The 21,933-nt window shown below is 49.1% G+C and overlaps 2 protein-coding genes across 9 annotated transcripts in view; one reads left to right on the forward strand and one right to left on the reverse strand.

Moving 5' to 3' along the window:
- Positions 1–14,935, forward strand: part of LOC128453773 (girdin-like) — a 59,652-nt gene extending 44,717 nt beyond the window's left edge. Inside the window, 13 exon segments of the mRNA XM_053436858.1 lie at positions 85–362; positions 560–703; positions 1,095–1,281; positions 1,737–1,882; positions 1,976–2,068; positions 6,068–6,270; positions 8,042–8,119; positions 9,882–10,118; positions 10,286–10,333; positions 11,854–11,946; positions 12,217–12,497; positions 12,699–13,205; positions 13,207–14,935. Of these exon segments, the coding sequence (XP_053292833.1) occupies positions 85–362; positions 560–703; positions 1,095–1,281; positions 1,737–1,882; positions 1,976–2,068; positions 6,068–6,270; positions 8,042–8,119; positions 9,882–10,118; positions 10,286–10,333; positions 11,854–11,946; positions 12,217–12,497; positions 12,699–13,205; positions 13,207–13,617 (2,706 nt within the window). The 3' untranslated portion in view covers positions 13,618–14,935.
- A 2,371-nt stretch (positions 14,936–17,306) lies between these two features.
- The window catches only part of LOC128453098 (calcium/calmodulin-dependent protein kinase type II subunit gamma), a 53,668-nt gene continuing 49,041 nt past the window's right edge, over positions 17,307–21,933 (reverse strand). For all 8 annotated transcript variants that reach the window (XM_053435773.1, XM_053435771.1, XM_053435776.1 and 5 more), the window contains 2 exons: positions 21,560–21,811; positions 17,307–20,640 (listed from right to left, as the gene is read on the reverse strand). In XM_053435773.1, the coding sequence (XP_053291748.1) occupies positions 21,579–21,811 (233 nt within the window). In that variant the 3' untranslated portion in view covers positions 17,307–20,640; positions 21,560–21,578. The remainder of the gene's footprint in view (positions 20,641–21,559; positions 21,812–21,933) is intronic.

Raw genomic sequence — 21,933 nt, forward strand, 5'->3', positions numbered from 1 at the left:
TTCCCTCTGTATCCATTCCATTCTCTACCTCTTCTCCCAAACCTCCCTTCTCACTTAATTCTTCTCCTCTGTTGTCTCCGTCAGGTGGAGAGCTCCACCCTGAACTCGCAGAGTGGCGCCCTCATGGCCCAGAATGCCCAGCTGCAGACTCAGCAGAGCAGCGTGGAGGGCGAGCGCGAGGGAGCGCTGAAGGAGAAGGAGGAGCTGAGGTCCACCTACGAGCTGCTCCTCCGCGACCACGAGAAGCTGGCGGCGCTGCACGAGAGGCAGGCGGTGGAGTACGAGGCCCTGATCGTGAAGCACGGGGGCCTGAAGGCCTCCCGCAAGAACCTGGAGCAGCAGCACCGGGACCTGGAGGACCGGTGAGGGGGGGCACGCTCAAACAACAACACCACTTACACCTTCTTCTGTTTGTTACGAGGGGAAACACTGAACAATCATTAAAATCAACCACGCAGAGGAACTAGAGGAAGCTGTATACCCTATGATAATGAAAGTATTTCTGCTGTGTGTTATTTCTTTGTGTAACAGTTTGTATTGTGCGTTTTCATGAACGCAGGTACAAGCAGCTGCTGCAGAGGAAGGGGGAGCTGGAGGAGCTGGAGAAGAACCTGAAGGAGCAGCAGGAGAAGATGGCGCTGGAGAATCAAACGCACAAAGACACAGCTGAGCAATGCAAACTCCTCAGAGAGGAACACGACAGGTGGGATTAACCTGCGTCTAGATTGATATCGTAAAAATGTATAAATAAGTATATGACTCAACCTTTTACCCCATTTACACTCTATATTAAAATACATCTGTGATAATTTAGTGCTTGACCACTTAAATGTAAATGCACTACTACTATTGAAGCCAAATTATAGTATTGATGGTTATTATTATTATATTGTTACTATATAAGGAATAAGAAGGAATATTCTTTTTACAATTCATCCTCAAAGTGGTTTACTATAAAGCAATAAAACATTTTTTTGATAAAGCAATAATAGGAAAATATAATTGAATATAAATAGGAGGTTAAACTAAGAACAGGTACACACATGGTCAACAGGTAAAATATTTTATAAAGAACACCTCCCCTCTCTCTGCAGACTTAACAGCACCCATCGTCAGCTGGTGAGGGACAATGAGAACCTGCAGCTGGACCATAAGAACACAAAGACCCAGTTGAACAGCGCCAAGCTGGACCAGACCAAGCTGGAGGCCGAGTTCTCCAAGCTGAGGGAGCAGTACCAGCAGCTGGACATCACCTCCACCAAGCTCACCAACCAGTGTGAAGTGAGGAGAGACTTCTTCTCTACTCGTCGCGTCTCTCCTCTTTTTTTATAGACTTTTTATTTCAATTATTTCCAAACGTGTACAATAGCCACGATCAATAGGTAAACAGCTTCCAAGCTCACATGTACACTGATTTATTCATATCCCCATTTCCCTCCATCCACCCGTGCACCCAGGTAGACCAGACACCTCAGAGAGAGAACGTTTTTATTATTAATAAAACATTTAAAAAGAGTGGCAGAAATATACATAACTGCAAATTTCAATAATGAGCCGGAAGTTTATGGTGACGTTGTCCATCTCCGTTATTCCTCAAATCTAGAAATGTCTCCTCTCCTCTCCTTTCTAATTCTAACAGCTTCTTAAGTCAGCTGTGTTGTGGATGGTTTATTGTATTTGAGCCAGTTATCATAACATCTCTTTAATGTGTGTGTCTGTGTGTGTGTGTGTGTTAGCTGTTGAGCCAGCTGAAAGGAAACCTGGAGGAGGAGAATCGTCACCTGTTGGATCAGATCCAGACTCTGATGCTTCAGAACCGCACCCTGCTGGAACAGACCATGGAGAGCAAAGACCTGTTCTACGTGGAGCAAAGACAATACATGTAAAGCTCCTTGTCTGTTTGTCGACCACCAATGTGTTTTTAGATTTGTCTTATAGATCCATTTTCACTCTGGTCTCACCTCTTCTGTTTCAGAGACAAGCTAAATGAGCTGAGGAGAGCGAAGGAGAAGCTGGAGGAGAAGATCATGGACCAGTACAAGTTCTACGACCCCTCACCTCCACGCAGGTAAACAGCAACTTCATCAGGTTACACAATTAAAAGAAGATGTAGTTTGTTTGGCCCGTGGTGACGCTGGTTCAGTGACAAATCAGTGTAGAGTGTGTGTGATGTAAAGCATCATGTCTGCTTGTTGACTCTTATCTTCGAGCAGAGGGAACGGCAGAAAACACTTTGACTGCAGCTTCAGGAAAGAGAAGCATCAAATATTAATGGTCGGCAGAACTTTAAGCGTCTGTTGACTGCAGGGTTTTTATCTTGAGACGCTAAAATCAAACCTGAACACACAGGAAACAGATCAGACTGTTAAAAAGCTTCCACCATCTCCATTCCTTTTTATCAACCTCTTCTCTTTGCTGCTGTGGTTCACTCTCTGTCTCGCTCTCTGTCTCGCTCTCTGTCTCGCTCTCTGTCTCGCTCTCTGTCTCGCTCTCTGTCTCGCTCCCTGTCTCGCTCCCTGTCTCGCTCTCTGTCTCGCTCTCTGTCTCGCTCCCTGTCCCGCTCTCTGTCCCGCTCTCTGTCTCGCACTCTGTCTCGCACTCTGTCTCGCACTCTGTCTCGCTCCCTGTCTCGCTCCCTGTCTCGCTCTCTGTCTCGCTCTCTGTCTCGCTCTCTGTCTCGCTCTGTCTCGCTCCCTGTCCCGCTCTCTGTCTCGCTCTCTGTCTCGCTCTGTCTCGCTCTCTGTCTCGCTCTCTGTCTCGCTCTCTGTCTCGCTCCCTGTCTCGCTCTCTGTCTCGCTCTCTGTCTCGCTCCCTGTCCCGCTCTCTGTCCCGTTCTCTGTCTCGCTCTCTGTCTCGCTCTCTGTCTCGCTCTCTGTCTCGCTCTCTGTCTCGCTCTCTGTCTCGCTCTCTGTCTCGCTCTCTCTCTCGCTCTCTGTCTCGCTCTCTGTCTCGCTCCCTGTCTCGCTCCCTGTCTCGCTCCCTGTCTCGCTCTCTGTCTCGCTCTCTGTCTCGCTCCCTGTCCCGCTCCCTGTCTCGCTCCCTGTCTCGCTCCCTGTCTCGCTCTCTGTCTCGCTCCCTTTCTCGCTCCCTGTCCCGCTCTCTGTCTCGCTCTCTGTCTCGCTCCCTGTCTCGCTCCCTGTCTCGCTCTCTGTCTCGCTCTCTGTCTCGCTCCCTGTCTCGCTCCCTGTCTCGCTCCCTGTCCCGCTCCCTGTCTCGCTCCCTGTCCCGCTCTCTGTCTCGCTCTCTGTCTCGCTCCCTGTCTCGCTCCCTGTCTCGCTCCCTGTCTCGCTCCCTGTCTCGCTCCCTGTCTCGCTCCCTGTCCCGCTCTCTGTCTCGCTCTCTGTCTCGCTCTCTGTCCCGCTCTCTGTCCCGCTCTCTGTCCCATTCTCTGTCTCGCTCTCTGTCTCGCACTCTGTTTAATCTCGGATTCACTCTCTCTCGCTCCCTGTCTCGCTCCCTGTCTCGCTCCCTGTCTCGCTCCCTGTCTCGCTCTCTCTCTCGCTCTCTGTCCCGCTCTCTGTCTCGCACTCTGTCTCGCTCCCTGTCTCGCTCCCTGTCTCGCTCTCTGTCTCGCTCTCTGTCTCGCTCTGTCTCGCTCCCTGTCCCGCTCTCTGTCTCGCTCTCTGTCTCGCTCTGTCTCGCTCTCTGTCTCGCTCTCTGTCTCGCTCTCTGTCTCGCTCCCTGTCTCGCTCTCTGTCTCGCTCTCTGTCTCGCTCCCTGTCCCGCTCTCTGTCCCATTCTCTGTCTCGCACTCTGTCTCGCACTCTGTCTCGCTCCCTGTCTCGCTCCCTGTCTCGCTCTCTGTCTCGCTCTCTGTCTCGCTCTGTCTCGCTCTCTGTCTCGCTCCCTGTCTCGCTCCCTGTCCCGCTCTCTGTCTCGCTCTCTGTCTCGCTCTGTCTCGCTCTCTGTCTCGCTCTCTGTCTCGCTCCCTGTCTCGCTCCCTGTCTCGCTCCCTGTCTCGCTCCCTGTCCCGCTCTCTGTCTCGCTCTCTGTCTCGCTCCCTGTCCCGCTCTCTGTCTCGCTCTCTGTCTCGCTCCCTGTCCCGCTCTCTGTCCCGCTCCCTGTCCCGCTCTCTGTCCCGCTCTCTGTCCCATTCTCTGTCTCGCTCCCTGTCTCGCTCCCTGTCTCGCTCTCTCTCTCGCTCTCTGTCTCGCTCCCTGTCTCGCTCCCTGTCTCGCTCCCTGTCTCGCTCCCTGTCTCGCTCTCTGTCTCGCTCTCTGTCTCGCTCTCTGTCTCGCTCCCTGTCCCGCTCCCTGTCTCGCTCTCTGTCTCGCTCCCTGTCTCGCTCCCTGTCTCGCTCTCTGTCTCGCTCTCTGTCTCGCTCCCTGTCTCGCTCCCTGTCTCGCTCTCTGTCCCGCTCTCTGTCCCATTCTCTGTCTCGCTCTCTGTCTCGCTCTCTGTCTCGCTCTCTGTCTCGCTCTCTGTCTCGCTCTATGTCTCGCTCCCTGTCTCGCTCCCTGTCTCGCTCCCTGTCTCGCTCCCTGTCCCGCTCTCTGTCTCGCTCTCTGTCTCGCTCTCTGTCTCGCTCTCTGTCCCGCTCTCTGTCCCATTCTCTGTCTCGCTCCCTGTCTCGCTCTCTGTCTCGCTCCCTGTCTCGCTCCCTGTCTCGCTCTCTGTCTCGCTCTCTGTCTCGCTCTCTGTCTCGCTCCCTGTCTCGCTCCCTGTCTCGCTCTCTGTCTCGCTCCCTGTCCCGCTCTCTGTCCCGCTCTCTGTCCCATTCTCTGTCTCGCTCTCTGTCTCGCACTCTGTTTAATCTCGGATTCACTCTCTCTCGCTCCCTGTCTCGCTCCCTGTCTCGCTCCCTGTCTCGCTCTCTCTCTCGCTCTCTGTCTCGCTCTCTGTCTCGCTCCCTGTCCCGCTCTCTGTCCCGCTCTCTGTCCCATTCTCTGTCTCGCTCTCTGTCTCGCACTCTGTTTAATCTCGGATTCACTCTCTCTCGCTCCCTGTCTCGCTCCCTGTCTCGCTCCCTGTCTCGCTCTCTGTCTCGCACTCTGTTTAATCTCGGATTCACTCTCTCTCGCTCCCTGTCTCGCTCCCTGTCTCGCTCCCTGTCTCGCTCCCTGTCTCGCTCCCTGTCTCGCTCTCTGTCCCGCTCTCTGTCCCATTCTCTGTCTCGCTCTCTGTCTCGCACTCTGTTTAATCTCGGATTCACTCTCTCTCGCTCTCTGTCTCGCTCTCTGTCTCGCTCTCTGTCTCGCTCTCTGTCTCGCTCCCTGTCTCGCTCCCTGTCTCGTTCTCTGTCCCGCTCTCTGTCCCATTCTCTGTCTCGCTCTCTGTCTCGCACTCTGTTTAATCTCGGATTCACTCTCTCTCGCTCTCTGTCTCGCTCTCTGTCTCGCTCTCTGTCTCGCTCTCTGTCTCGCTCTCTGTCTCGCTCCCTGTCTTGCTCCCTGTCTCGCTCCCTGTCTCGCTCTCTGTCTCGCTCTCTGTCTCGCTCTCTGTCCCGCTCTCTGTCCCGCTCTCTGTCCCGCTCTCTGTCTCGCTCTCTGTCTCGCTCCCTGTCTCGCTCCCTGTCTCGCTCCCTGTCTCGCTCCCTCTCTCGCTCTCTCTCTCGCTCTCTGTCTCGCTCTCTGTCTCGCTCCCTGTCTCGCTCTCTGTCTCGCTCCCTGTCTCGCTCCCTGTCTCGCTCCCTGTCTCGCTCCCTGTCTCGCTCCCTGTCTCGCTCTCTCTCTCGCTCTCTGTCTCGCACTCTGTTTAATCTCGGATTCACTCTCTCTCGCTCTCTGTCTCGCTCTCTGTCTCGCTCTCTGTCTCGCTCTCTGTCTCGCTCTCTGTCTCGCTCCCTGTCTCGCTCCCTGTCTCGCTCCCTGTCTCGCTCTCTCTCTCGCTCTCTGTCCCGCTCTCTGTCCGATTCTCTGTCTCGCTCTCTGTCTCGCACTCTGTTTAATCTCGGATTCACTCTCTCTCGCTCTCTGTCTCGCTCTCTGTCTCGCCCCCTGTCTCGCCCCCTGTCTCGCCCCCCTGTCTCGCCCCCTGTCTCGCTCTCTGTCTCCCTCTCTGTCTCCCTCTCTGTCTCGCTCTCTGTCTCGCTCTCTGTCTCACTCTCTGTCTCGTCTCTCCCACGTAGGCGGGGCAACTGGATCACTCTGAAGATGAGGAAGCTCATAAAGCCGAAGAGCCGTGAGAGGATGCGCTCGCTCACGCTGACCCCGTCTCGTTCGGAGTACGCCGACGGCTTCCTGAGCTTCCCCCCCGACAGCCAGGACAGCTCGTCCATCGGCTCCGGCTCCAACTCGCTGGACGACACGCTCACACAGAAGAGGAGCAGCAGTGAGTACAGAGGAAACCACATCCACACAAACACAAGACGCACAACCAAAGATTCTAAATCAGCATCGTTACAGTTTCAAACATGAAGGAACTTTTCTGAGCATCAAGATAAATGAGACAAATCTGCTTTACAAACATAAACACAAGTTTTGAAAAAGATGCTCGAAAGTTCCTTTTGATGCTGAATGTGGTTTCATGATAATGACCCACAAATTACAAGAAAACACACAACTGCTTGGTGTATGTGTGTGTGTGAGTGAGAGAGTGTGAGTGAGTGTGTGTGTGTGAGAGAGAGAGTCTGAGTGGGTCTCTCTCCCTCTAACTGCCCCTTTGCTTCCTTATCTCTCTCTCTCTCTCTGCGAAGGGAGGAGAGGGCAGCAACCCCATGCCCAAGGGCAGGGTTCCACCAATGGTATGCTGCGGATGGGAAGGGTGGGCGGGGTTTGTGACCCGACTGTCACGTCTCTCAGGGCATGTTTTCGTGAGTCCATCGTCTGTGTCTCTCGAGCGTCCTAGAGGTTACGGCTGAGCTGTGCAGCGGCACGAGGTTGACTCCAGCACCGGGCCGGTCCAGAAAGTGGACGCTCTGTGTCTGTGACATTATGTAAGGGGGCCCGCTAAAGATTGGTTTTATTTTGAAAAGCTGTCAACCCGCTGATCTGTGCAGTTCAGCTGTAAATGAGACAGAAACGCCCTCTAGCGTAGCAGCAGGCGATTAAATGGTGCAATGCAATGCAGCTCACTTCCATCTTAAAGTCCAGGTTGGTCACATTCACTTGTATAGTGTTGTATATATATATATCTATAGGAGCTAATCCATAGGATTAACCAGTTTTACTTTTCACACCAGTGGGAAATCACAGACATTACGACGAGTTTAAAATATTCCAGACATTCCTAATTTATAGGGAAAAAAAACACAATATTGGATAAATAATACATAAATTATGACTTTTTCTTAATCTTTCCCCCTTTGGCTGAATACTCCGTCATAAATAACAATAATAAAACACTTCCTGTGTTTCTGGGGATCGTCTGTACTCCCTGATGCTGTTCACCTGACCTTTGACCCCTTCACTCTCCTGATTGCACCGTTTAATGCTCCTCCGTCTTCCGTGTGTCATCTAGGTGTGGTCATGTTGTTGTTGTGGTTGTTAATGTGAAGTACAAAACTCATGGACATTAACATGACAGTGTTTGTGTGTGGCTGATAGACTGGAAGTGTGTGTGTGTGTGTGTTTGAATAATTTGTTAACGTTATTACATTTGTTTGCATAACGTGTTTTTGGGGGGAAAAAAGAGTCTGCCCTTACGAGTAACGTTTAAGTCTTTTTTTCTTTATAAATCTATATTTTATTTATTCTTAATTAATGAACAAGGCATGTTTAAAAAAACTGTGGAGCAAGAAAATGAGCAAAAGTACAAGCTTATTTTTGTTAGAATTGTTAATATATTTCCATTAAATAAGCGTATTTAAGTGGTATTAAAGTGTATTTGTATAGAAATGGAATATGACAGGTGACAGTGTGTGTCAGGTTTGTGTCTGTTCTCCAGTCGAGGAGCTCAGCTCTCTCTCTGCACCCCCCCCCCCCCCCCGCTCTCTCTTATTAAACGTTAACCACATCCCTCTGTTCTGCCCTCCTCTTTTTTTTTTCCTTCTTTCTTTTTGTTTTCTTTTCCTCCACCTCCTCCGGGAATGTGCTGTCGCTCTCTCTCCACCCTGTCCGTCCGTCCTCTCTCTCTCTGTCTGTCTCTGGCTGCGCTCTGTCAGCTCTAAAAAAGCTGCCTTTCATGAGGAACAGATCCAAGGACAAAGACAAGGCCAAGGCCCTCTACCGGCGCTCCATGTGTAAGACCGCCGATAGCCGCCACGCTAGCCCCCCCCCCCCCCCCCCCCCACCCGCCTCCTCCTCTCCCTGTCCTCGTCACACTAGGAGAAACAAAGAGGATCGGTCACTGGTCTCACCGTGTGTCTGCAGTGTGGGGGTGTGGCATGTTTCACATTTCAAACCTCCTGCAGTCACTCGTTCATCCGATGTCTCCTAGAGATGAAGATTTATTAAAGATTCAAGTTTTGTTGCATCGTAGCCCCACGCTGCGTTTGGTGACATCAGTGACTCGTCCTTTTTCCTAGTAACCTTAACCCCTCCGTCTCCTCCTCCTCCTCCTCCTCCTCCTCCTCCTCCTCCCTCGTCTGCCGCCTCCACCTCCTCCTGTAGAGTGTCTACTCTTTTATGTGCGTTCACCAGTGTCACTTTACACAAACTTCACTTCCTGAGTGTGAAAACACAGCTTGAGGGTCAGTCTCACAGAACAAACAGCCTCCTGAGTGAATTCTGTCTGTCCGTGTTTCTCACAGTTTGATTTTCCTCTCTCGTAGTTCTGAGCCTCGTCTGCCAAAGCTCATGTTTCAGTTTAGTGATTGTGGGGAACTTATCGGGCAGCTCTGTCTCGTGCTCTTGTGGTTTCTTTTTGTTTTATGTAAACCGAATGAAAGGCTGTGTGTTTGTGTGTGTGTTTGTGTGTGTGTGTGTGTGTGTGTGTGTGTGTGTGTGTGTGTGTGTGTGTGTGTGTGTGTGTGTGTGTGTGTGTGTGTGTGTGTGTGTGTGTGTGTGTGTGTGTGTGTGTGTGTGTGTGTGTGTGTGTGTGTGTGTGTGTGTGTATGTGTGTTCAGAGAAGTGAGTGGGGGTTTGCCTTTCATGCGCCTGTGCTGTGTTCGCTCCATCTTTGATTACAGCATGACTCTTAAAAAGAAAACCCACCAACTGCCTGATCACCGCCGCTCACACTCACCATGGAGGACTTGAAATGGAGCCTCTCTCTCTCTCTCTTGCTCTCTTTCTCTCTCTCTTGCTCTCTCTCGTGCTCTTTCTCTCTCTTTCTCTCTCTTTCTTTCTTGCTCTCTCTCTTTCGCTCTCTCTCTCTTTGCTGCATTTCAGATCTTATTCTGCAGACATGGACTCTCTGAGACTCAGATCTTTTATGTACATGCTGTTGCTGCTGCTCGGAGCAGCTCTGCATGTCTTCATGCTTCTCTACCATCACAACCAGCTCAGTGAACAAATTGCATAAAGACAACGGCATTTAAATGTGAATTACTCAAATAAAGAATTAACTATCTGGCTGAGATGGTGCAGGAACGAAGAAAGAAAAAACATGTGGCTGCCATCTTTATGCACTAAAGATCATATTTTATTTGATTATTTGATTTTACTCTCTGCCTGCACGTGCCGTGAGTTCTGAAATGTTGAATGTTGCATTCTTCAAGATTAATTTATAATGACATATCAAGATAAAACCCACATATAAACTACATGAAGGCACTGAGAACAAGATGAAGCTTGGAAACCTCCCGACCTCCCGCTGGATAGATTTTAAGCAAACTGTCTGTAGGACCTAGGAAATTGTAGATTTCATTTGAACCATTTTGCATCCCTGAATCACTATGTCCCACAAATGAGATGCAAAATGACACGGACATCACATTTAAGAAAATAGTTTTATTTAACTGATTTGTCAAATGGATTTCTTACAAATCATTTGACTTCAAAAGCTTAGAAATCACTTCAGTGGAGATAAGATGTATAACTTGAATCTCTCCGTCCCTTCAGCCATGAACGACCTGCTGCAGACCATGGCGGTGGCGGGCGGCCCCGGGGCCCAGTGGGCGGGCAGTATCGAGAATCTCGACGGCGCCGAGGCCGGAGAGGGCGGCATGACGGGGAGCAGCCGGCGCGGTGGGCAGCGCATGAAGGAGCTCGCCTTCTCCACCAACGCCATCGACTGTGCGGCCCTCACCCTGCCCAGCGCGGGACGCAGCAGGGCCAAGCTCCGGCTGCAGGTCAAAGGTCAGGGTGCTGCTATTATAAAGTTTAAGAATAGATCGATAGGTATGTTTGGGATGAATGTTTCCCCTGGGAACATATAGTTTAATAGTGGACGTCTGAAAATTCCTCTGATGGTGGTGAAATCGTAAAAAGCAGATGTAGCATCACTCTGGTCTGTGTCTCAGCAGATAACGTCTCCTGTGAGGACATTGCCTCCGACGACCCAAAGAGTCAAGGTAAGACCCGACATCAAACTGTCAAATGAAAACCTTTTCAAACCAGGAATGTGAAAAGACTTGAAAAGCTTCTAAAAAAAAGAAGAAGCAGGTCATGTCCCCGGTAGGTTTAATCTTTGAGCCGCACGCCCGCTCTTCGATTAAAACCTGATCTACAGCTGGAAAAGCAATTTTTAGTGGAGAGCAAGAGAGCGAGGGAGAGATCAGCCTCCATTGAAGGAGGATTGACTCCATTCCAGGCTTTAGGGCGTTATCCAGGGCCGTTAATCTGTTGTCAGGCGACTCTCCATCGGTTCTGTGCTGCTTGCATGTCGATGACCCAGTTGTTAAACTGCCACAAAACTACTGACACACATCCTCAGCACTTACACTGAGTCTGCACCCTGACGCCATCACTGCTCTTTCTTTTAAACTATTTCTTTTATTAGTTTCAATAGGTTTTGTTTCCATCTACTCAAACCATTAAAGCTGCATGGTCCCATCTGATCGGCACACTGGTTCCACAGGGCATCGGTGGAGCATTAGTGCCGAACCCGGTGCTACTTAGCTGATGATTTCCCAGAATGCACTTATAAAATCCAATACTGCCAGACACATCGCTCCGGTACATCCCTATAATGGCTGGAGTAAACTGCCCTCGACTCTCACACACCGGACATTACTTATAATGTATCAGCCATTACCTCATCCACTACAGATGGTAGTATACACAAAGTCTTAAAACCATCTCTGTGTAACTTTAACTGGGCAACAGCGCCCCCTGCAGGCACACATGGTGATTCATACTGCACAACTGAACAGAGGAGATTACCCACGATCCCCAGCTTCCTGAACCAGAAGTGTATCTGTGTGTGATGTGTGGTGAAGCTCTATTGAATCTTGTTACACACTGAAGCTACTTCATGTATGGATCTGTGTGTGTATGGTATCAGGCCTGTGGGTGGATAGCAGTGCTTTGGCTCTGCCTCCTCGCCCTGTGGAGCGCTAGGTACAGAGCGCCCTGTAGCATCTGTAGTAAGGGACATCTTCTTGGCACTGAACCCGCGCTGAGCCCCGGTGGTTTGATACCGATCAGTGGTGTGAAGGCTCATTTTTAAATCGTCATTTCCTCTCGACAAACACAGGAAAAGAGAAAAAAATGTTTCCTTCCTCTCACTTTCTACTTCTACCATTTCTTCTGTTATTACTACTGACCTCCCTCAGCCTGTTGTCCAGCCCCAGGTCTATCAGTTCTCCTTCTCCCTGGACCATGGCGTCCTGTTCCTCTCCGTCAGTAGCTTTGGTTCCGACCCCTCGTGGATGCGGCCTGGCACTCGGCCACCCTCCTCGTCCCTGTGCCTGGCAGCTGCCATCTGCCGCCCCAGCAGGAGGCGGCTCCCTCAAACTGTCGCCGTGTGCCTACGTGTTACTCTTTGTGTTGCTGCATGTTGTGTAGACGATACATGGATGTGTGTATATATAACCTGACCATGTGTCTATTTGTGCGTGTGCATGTGTCTTCCCTCTTGTCCCTCACCCAGCCACCACCAGACCCTCCAGTCTGCATAGCAACAGGACCACCAGTAGTAATAGTAACAATAACTCCCACCTCACTTCTCCTCTCGAGGGCAAAGGTACGCACCTCCTTCCCGTAATCCCCCCCCCCTCCTCCTCCACCTCTCAACCTCTCTTTCCATCCTCTTTCACTCCCTTTTGTCTTTTTCCTAAATGTCTTTATTTATCTCTCCATGGTTTAAGAAGTCAGTAAAAGTATTATTTGATCATTTAAAAAATCCATTTCTCTTCAATTATCTAATTCATTACTTTACATATTGGGTCAAATTGTATACTGTAGTAAAAACTAAACGTCTCGATGGTCTAATCACTGTCTCCGGTTCCCACAGGCACGTTGAACGGCAGCCTGAGCCGCCCACACAGTGAGAGCAGTGGTGAGTTCAGCCTGAGCCTGGACCAGGAGGTGTGGTCGAGCAGCGGCAGCAGCCCGGTCCAGCAGCCCAGCACCTCACGCTCCTCCCACCAGAGCCCCATGCAGCTGCGCAGGTCACTGGACCCGACCGGCGCCGCAGGGATCCCCGGACAAACCCAGGTCAGGAAGACGGGGTCCCCGGCCAGCGAGGTGCTCTCCCTGCAGCAGTTCCTGGACGAGGGCATTGATCCTGCAGAGGTGAGGCCCCGGAAACGTTCTGTTCCATCAAAACTTCCTCATAAAGTAGACTGAACTCAAGATATTCTCAGCTATGACCAGACCGGTTTGCAGATATTCCATTTTCAACCTCAAATACCTCAAATATACTTAAATATTCAACTTAAACTTTCTTTGATACGATGTTCTGATGGTGCTGTACTGTTCCTCTGTCTCCTGTAGTCTGGCAGTCAGGAGAACCTCACTGTGGACTCTCCTCGCCTCTCCACCTCCTCCGAGCACGTGCAGAAGGAACTCACTACCACAAAGAGCCGCGGCATCTTACGCTCCGCCAGCGGCAGGGCGGCTCCGGTCAGCTCCGAGCGCCCGCCCAGGTCCACGGGACAGCCGGGCCGCCCCACCCTGCGGAAGGCGGAGAGCACCCGCGTCCGAGGCTCCGTCCCGATGCGCTCCAGCCTCTCCTCGCAGGGCAAAGCCACGTCCGTCTCCGAGCGCCTGGACTCCACCTCCTCCACGCTGCCCCGGGCCAGCAGCGTCATTTCCACGGCCGAGGGCTCCACGCGGCGCACCAGCATCCACGACCTGCTCTCCAAGGACAACCGGCCGCCCGTGTCGGTGGACGTCTCTCCTCCCGTCGCCTCCACCAAGGCTGGGGTACGCTCCAAGCCTACAGCCAGTGAGTACCCCCCCAACAGCTCCAACCTAAAGGGACCCCTCATCACCGCCGCCCCCCCTGCCCAAGTCCCTCAGCTTACCCTGCCATAGCTTGGAGGACCCCGACCTCTCCACCCTCGAGTCCTTCCTCGGCCCTTCCTTCACCATGGAGTCCGTGTTCATGGACTCCATTTTTAGCGAGTCAGGGGGCAAAAACCTCCCCTTCCTGTCTCTGAACCCCACCCTAGTCAGCAACATCAGCGGGCTGCCTCTTACAAGTAAACCCCCACCTGCCGCACCCGTCCCGACCCACGACTCCACCCTAAACCAGACCCCTCCCTGCCAATCTAACGGCCAAATGAGATCCGACCCGGCCAGTCCGGAGGCCTTTAACGAGGGCGCCGACCCCAGTCAGGAGAATAATTCGGACCAGTCCCTGAACCCAGAGGACAACCAGTCCCTGTGGTACGAGTACGGGTGTGTGTGAATGACGAGGAGGGTCCGGCTCGCTGATCCGAGTTAAAGAACGGACGGACAAATCCTCCTCCTCCTCCTCCTCCTCCTCCTCTGCATGTATTTATCAGAGCACTGTCTGTCTCTGTGTGGTGGAGTGGTTTCAATGGTGCTGACTGGTGATTGGTTTTGTTTTGCTTTTATTTTTATTTTTATTTTTGTCACCTCCTCCTTTGTTTTTCTGTCCCGGACTTTGAATGTTCCTCCGTCCAACAGCCTTCATGTCCTCATCCGATCTGTGTCACTGGCTAACAACCATCGTCTGCTTTACTGGGATCTGCTCATCTTTCTGTTTAGAGCTTCAATGGAGACTCAGCCCCAAAAAGGAAACCAGTTAAAAAAAAAAAAAATCAAAGCATTGCATTGTGGGACAAATAATATATTCACTTGTGGTTTTTTTATCATGATGTTTTATGGGAGTGTTTTTGTTTTGTGTGTGTTTGTGTTTCACTTACCTGCATGGCTTCATTCTGTCGCAGTCATTTTGATTCCTGTGATCAAAATGATCCTCTTTTTGTTTCCTTTGAGTGTGAATTGTGTGTTTTTTTTGTACATTTTGTTGTATTTTCTTTTGCATTTATTAACTGGAGACCTTTTGGACGATGGGCTTCCACCTGGTTGACTTTGTGGGCTGGTGACAAACTGATGCAGCTTCATTCTCTCAGCGATCTGAGCGGAGGATTGAGTTCAGGGACGAGTGGAGGAACAGGAGGAGAGGGATTATTATGTTTCAGGCACTTTTTGACAGAGTCACAGACACAAGGGGGCGCCAGAGCAAGTTGAGGATAGTTTGTCTCATCGTTGTGGGAATGAAGCTCCATCATTTCTTTTGGGTATCTGGAAACTTCCCCACGCACCACACCTAGAGAACGGATATTATTTGATTATGTATTTTTCGATTGACAAGATCTTGTACAGATTGTTTTTAAGTTATAATCAAAGACGAGCACTGCGTGACGTGCTGACGCTTACGGAACCGCCTGCGTCCGGATCCTTATTTATTTCTGCTTTTTTGTTGTTGTTGTTGTTGTTTTTCACTTTGCAGTGTCCGTTCTGAAGTATGCATGATTGTATTTATCTGGGATCCGGACGTTCAGGCCGGTGCAAAGAAGATGAAAATGTTCTGCTCACTGTCCACAGATGTAACATGAACGTTGCCTTTGTCCTACAGATGAGGAGGGCAGAAAGTCTAAGAGCAGGAGCGGGGAGCAAAGCTGCTAAACCCTGCCTCCCCCCCACCCCCCACCCCCCACACACCCTGGTCTGTCTGGTAACATGCTGTGAGCGCGTGGTGAGTGAGTGCTGCCCGAGCGGGAGGAATAAGGGGGTTGTTGTGGTGGGGGTGGTGGTGGGATGGGGGGGGGGGGGGGGGGGGTGCAGCATGGTCTCGATGGGAACCTCAAACATGGTGTAACAGATGTCGTCCATCCTGCCGTGCACTTGGCTCCCCTGCTTCTCTAAGCTGCCCCCCCCCCCTCACTGTCCCGTCCCACTGTCCCTGTGCTGCCAGACGCCTGCCCCGATCCTGACTGGACCTGGTCTGCATGGCATATGGGCCGTCTTCTACCAGGTTGCTCCCAAGTCCCCCAGAAAGAGGTCTCCCATGACCCCCCCCCCCCCCCCCCCGTCCTCCCTGACATTACATGTGTCCCTCTGCTTAAGACCAGTAGTCCCATTGACCGCGTGCTGTTGCTGCATGGCTTTGGTTGTAGCGCTGACCTCCCTCCTCCCTTGCCTCTGCATGTTGACCCAGGCTGGCTGCTGTCTCCTCTTGTTCGTCACTTACAATCTTAACTGAAACCGATTTCTGACTCTTAACCTTCTTCTTTCTATTTTCCTCCACCTGTCCTTTCTTCACTTTTTTCCTAATCTGTGCCCTTCTCTTTCTTCTCGGACTCTCTCCGCTCCTCTTTGCTTGCCTGGGACTCAGAGAGAGAGGCGGCCTTGGATGAAGTGTGTGTCTGAAGCCTAGTAGAGTTAATCTGCTGAGACCGTCTACAGTGAGAAAAGATTGTATATCCCAGTTTTTTTTGTTTTTTTTAAATCGAGGACACGTCAGTAGAGAAACGTAACCTCCTGCTCTGTTTTGTTTTTCTTCCTTGAATCAAGGAAGCGGCAGAAAAGTCCTAGAAAATGTTGCGGTGACAGTTTTTTTTTTTTCTGAGTCTTCTGTGGCAGAGCGCACTGCCACGTGTGGGACTCTGAGACGAGCACTAGTCTCTGTGGACTAAGGGTTCAAGTGCCAATGTTCACTCGACAGCCATAAGGGCGATTTTAAAACCAGACTGATGTCTCCATGTTGGACCTTCTGTGACAGCCGGACCTTCTTCTGCCCGATGCCATGATATTTGAAATAAACATTGTTTTTTTCCTCAAACGGGCACAAAACTCATCTCTCACTGCGGATCTTACAAAACCGCTTTTCAACGCATGACAGCACAAACGTTTCAGACTCAATCTGCCGTCGTCCAACTGACGAATCACAATCTGCATGGAGCAATCAATCAGCCAATCATCCCCCTTCCTTTGTCCGGTCAAAGGTTTGAGTCCAGTGGGGATTTCTACCTGCCAGTATGCCAAAAGGACTGGAAGCCATGGCAGCTGTGTGATTGGCGTGTGCTGCCTGCCAATGACGGTTGTGTGATCTGAGAGAGACTTTTTGGGGGATTGTTCCAGGTCACCTATACGACAGAGAAACACCCTTCATCTTAGCTTAAATTATATATATATATATATCATCATACAGTAGCTCATTGATCTAATCACACTGCATCATCTCATCTATCGCTTCCTATCCTGCTCTGAATATAGAAATAAAGACAGTAAAAGCACACTGACGGTTCAGACACCATCACGGTCTCTCATGTGGACTCTGTGAAGCACCGTTCATCAATGGGACCCGCCCACTGGACTGTAGGTGACCTGTGACTCGCCCGGTGCATTTACAGAACATGTGCACATTCCTGTTGCTGTGATGTTGAACCTGATGGATGAAGATGAAAAATGATGATGAGACCCAGTGTTTTTCTCCTTTTCCACTTTTACATAAACCCATTTGATGTAATTAAAACTCATCAAGACCAATGTGTGCTGTGTGTTTAATGCCCAGTTGTCCACACTGTTCCTAATGTTCCAACATGGTCAGTAAGTAACATGCACACTCATAGTCCATGCACATTCAGAAAAATGTCCTTATGAAACATTTGACAAAATATGCTTTTCCATTTTATATGAAACTCTTGAGCAGTATTCTGTTCATTTTAACATCTTTGAAAGAAATCCTACTTGGTTGCATCTTTGCAATGAATCAGTTTATTAGGAACACCCAGTTAAAACAGGCCTGCAGTAAATTCCACCTTCATCAGATTGTGTTGGATCTCTTCAAGCTGTGAACACAACTTTAAAATCATTCTGGAAGCTGTAGGTTGTGGTACTGTTGAATTAAGTTATTTAGTGGTGGAAAGTATCAAAGTACAGTACAGCTCTGAGGTACTTGTACTTCAAGTATCATCCTCCTATGCTACTTTCTACTCCCCACTTTAACTTTAAGAGTTCAAAATCTACTTAACTCAGCTCCACCTCAGTCAACTACCATGTAAGAGGGCTCCTAACATAATTATGCATAAATAACAGTAACATGAAGAAGAACACACAAACACTTGATAGTTTTAAACGTATGATTTTTATTAACTGTTTGGTCATGCAAAAAAATCCAGCATCCAATTGAAACTCAGAGTATAGACGTATGCAGCCTCTTTAGTATCAGGTTACAATGCAACAAACGAACTGACAGAGGATCAGGGTTGACGAGCTAAGGCTTCTCTAATCTTTATGCATTTTAATGTGAGATAACATCGCTTGATTTCAAAACCTCAGACGGACCCATTTCATAACCTCCAGGATGCAAGTAACATAGATTTTCATTTCTCTATCAAGTAAACAGTGAAAAAAATGACCAGAAAGTAGACATGCATACTTCTTCCATTTGTAAAAATGCATATATAGTGTGGCTGCTGAAGATCGAGTGGTTTCAATTTTCCCTTTGTCGACATTTGTGTTGAGCTTTTTCCAAGAATCTTTGTTCCCTCACTTCAGTCACGTAGGTTTTAATCTGACATTTATTACATATTTGCCAAAGTATCTGAACTGGGTTGGTTTAAACTATTGAATGTTTGAAAGTTAAGTTTATATGAAGAAAGACAAGCTGCTTCATCTGTAGTGAATAAACTTTCTCTTGTTTGTGCCATTAGCCTGGAGTTCATCTATGTAAAGTTAAGATCTGGTCTTGTTTATTATAAATTATAAATATGACGTTGCAATAAATCTCAGCAGCTGAGACAAAGAGTTTAATCTGTCACTTTAGGCAATTTACGAGACAATTACTTAATTAAAGTGATTTCAGGGTACAAAAATTCAGATATCACATGAAGTCATGTCCAAAACTGTAAATTAGATGATTAGAGATTAAATATTATACAAAAACCCTGCAAGTCACTCATATTAAATGGGTCATTTTTAAATCTTAAGTTTAAAATGTTTTATTACGACACCATATTTCAAGATTTTATTAATTGACCAGCTGCCAATTCTTCAGATGGAAATTGACTTCTCAGAATTGTTTTTAATAATGGTAAATTATGAACATTTGTGTCTTTTTTCCAATGATAATATCTTCCTGCTTTTAAAGTCTTCATATTGTTCAAACAACTTAATAAAACCGTCCAGATACTTTGGCAAACTCGTGATTCGGCCGGTTTTGGATAACGGGTGAAGTTAAACTGCATCTTACTCAGTAATCTAAACATTCCCACGACTACACACACACACAATGTAAAGAAAAGCATCTCATGTCTGTGGCATCAACAGACAACAGACCCCGAGCCCACAGCACAGACAGAACCACTAAGAGCCATAAAAAAAACATCACATCGTCTCAGTACTGATTTCAAAACGCTTTGTTGTCATGGTGCAAACAGTGTTGGTGAGTGGGGGGGTGCACAGTTTTCAGGGCGTGTCAGATATGTCACAACACTCAGAGGATACAGCAGGACGGTGCCACAGACACACACGATTCACGACAGTGTTAAAGATCTGCTGGACTGCGTCAGTGCACAGACGTGATGTGTGGTGACGTGAAGCCTCGTTGTGTTTGTACGCATGTTCTAAAAAGCGACAATCTCTGCCCTCATGTGCTTTTGTCATGATGTGTCTCAATAGGATAATAAGTGTTTCTGCCCCGAGGCTTCAGCATCAACACAGAAAAAAGGGGTTGTGTTGATCCAGGCCGCCCTTCGCTTCAACCCCCAACTTTTGTTATCGTTGTAGCTAAAACAAGTTTTCAAAATATCAACATCCAAACACTAACAACTACCACATTTACAAAGGAAACTGACAAAAGGGACCGAATCCACTGATTTGCCATGAGCGAAGGTCCCAGGACCCCCGAGCCGACGCAGCCCTCTTTCCCCTTTCCCCCCCTCAACATGCTTTTTAACTTCACACAGAAGAACAGCGAGCCGAGACGGACGACACACACACACTTTAAGAACACAATCCAAACTAGAGACAGGCATGAGGGGGACATCGTCCGGAGGGTGAAGGTCACAGGGGTCACACGTGCTGAGTGCGAGAGGCGGGAATGATGGAAGCAGACGGGTGGGGGGCGAGCGGAACCTGAAGTTGCAGAAAGGTTGTCTCCCCCAGACGAGCTAACACAACAGCATTGAGTCTCTACGTGTCTGTGTGGGAACAGTTCAGGCCGTTACATCAGACGAGTCATGCTTCACACCAAACAACACATTTAAACACGTACAACTAAGACGGTGGTGTTGCTGTGTGTGTGTGTGTGTGTGTGTGTGTGTGTGTGTGTGTGTGTGTGTGTGTGTGTGTGTGTGTGTCTGTGCCGGGAGGAGCTTTTAGGATCTAGCGCCACCTAGTGTAGACTCCAAACACCGGAGGCCTAGATGGACGGGGGGAGCCAGCAACTTTAGGAAGAACTGGCCTGGACGGTGCTCCACCCGAAAGCACAGGGTTAATTTGTGTGTGTCTGTGTGTGTCTGTGTGTGTATCTACACCCCAGGACCTCAAAGCAGGAAAACAAAACGCACATCCATCCCTCTCATGCTGCCCCCCCCTCCCTCTTTCTCTGATATAAATATCTATTTATACACAACTCTATTAAATAAAGTCCCTGTTTTGATTAAAAAATGACCCTTTTTTTTTTCTCCAACACAAAATACTTTTTAAAATTCATAAGTCAGACGATAAAAATCAAACAGTTTAATGACACGATACAAAAAGTCAAAAAATAAGAACAAAGGTCCCTCCAGTAACATCACTAAACCCGACACTTGAAACGGGTGTTACCTTTTAATATCCCCTTGTTCCCATTAACCCCACCAAACACCCCCCCCACCCCCCACCCCGCCAGTAACTGCAAAACAAAACACACTTCTATCAAAGTCGACATTCGGCTGCTCCCTCAACACACACACAAAAATCCACGGTTTATACTTGACCCCCCCTCAGTCCTATTCACTATGTATGTGAAGTGTATAAATAACTTTATACAACTTATGACTTTTTTTTTTTAAACATGTTAATACTTTTCCAGACAGCGGACAGACCAAAGAGGGGTGTGGGGGGGGGGGGGATAAAGGCCGTGGGAGAGAAGGAGCAGGACAGCACCACCCCTGTGTCGGCCCGAGAAGCATGCACCACCTGGGAGGAGGAGGAGGCCCCCCCTCCTCAGCCGGGCTCCGGCCTCATCTAACTAGGGTTTGGACTGGATTGGTGTTGGTCGGTCGTTCAGTCAAACTTATGATATATATGTATTTTTTGGTTTGGTTTATTTCTCTGATAATATATTTCCCCCTCTTTTGTGTGTTTTTTTTGTTTTTTTACAACTTTCCAAGCAGCCTCGTTCCCAACCAGGATCCAGGCGCCGATCCGGCCACGGAGAGTAAATGCTCCAAACAGCTTTAGAGTTCAGGCAAAGCTGCAGAGGGGAAAATGAAGGATTTGATTATTAGAGCGTGACCAGTGTCCGAGGGGTCAGTTCATCCACCAGCTCAGGACGTGATGGCTGGAGCATCGCTGATAATGGGTTGTAAATAAACTGTTAGCTGCACGATTCAAAATCCAACAGAGTAAGAACATAGATCACAAAATAATCTGAACAAATTGCACAATCACATAGGTTTTATCTTTATATTGCAGTATTACTTGTCGAACTAGGTGACCCTGAAATCCACCTGAGGTACCGTGACAAAGATAAAGATATGACAGGAGGGTAGAAGCCACCAAACGTCCTGTTACTGTAAACTGCTCAATCACATACCATCTCTTTCACTTTGTATTGAGCCGGTGGCAGAAACCTCAAACTAATTCCACGGCTAAACACCAGAATCCATGTGTTTCTTGGAATTTGGCTGAACTGACTCTTTAATGTGCATAACTATCAAGTATTAATGCATCAGTTTGGAAAATATGATTATTGGCTTTCCTCCTCAAAATGAAATGACAAGAAATCCATTTTAACTGAACCTGCGTCTGAGTCGGGAGGAGCAGGATAGTGTTTTAGGGAATCTTCTCTGTTGGAGCCTCCAGTAAATTCTGAGACTTTGTGTTGTCTCAGTTTTAATACAGACACTCACTCATCAGGAGAAGCCCTGCAGCAGGGACTTACACCCCCCCCCCCCCGTGAGAGAGGAGGGGGAGAAACAATAAAGCTTTGCTGTCTTAAGGCAACAAGCTGCTTATTGTTTTTAAGAGAAGATCCTGCACAATAAAAACCAAATAACCTGTGCAACCTGTGTTTTTTCACAGCCTGTCGTGACCCGAGCATGAGACATAAAACTATAACCGCCCCTGTCAGACTGTTACAGGGACACAACAGTGATGTACCATCACCGTACCTGAGCCTGGGTTGTCGGTTCACTGCAGCGGTGCTGCCGGTGCCCCTGAGCAGTGGAAGTGCACGTTGAGCCACTTGGCCTCGCGGCGATGCCACACGCGCGTCTCCTCCGACTGGCAGGAGCGCGGCCGGCCCTGGACGTCCATGTACTGCGTCAGGCGGATGTAGGCGATGCAGGCGGCGTCCTCTCCGATCAGGTGCACGTGGGGGTTGAGGATGGTGGTGTGCACCGGCTTGCTGTTTTTACTCAGAACTGTGGGGACGGAGTTCAGGTGTTGAGTTTATCTGGCGTCACGGAGCTTTTCACATTTGACGGACTGAATAACTGAGAACCACAGAGAGATTTAGGAGCGTCTCCTCAGCTGATGTCCTCTG

This window comes from Pleuronectes platessa, chromosome 12 (genome assembly GCF_947347685.1).
Source record: "Pleuronectes platessa chromosome 12, fPlePla1.1, whole genome shotgun sequence".
NCBI classification, from domain to species: domain Eukaryota; kingdom Metazoa; phylum Chordata; class Actinopteri; order Pleuronectiformes; family Pleuronectidae; genus Pleuronectes; species Pleuronectes platessa.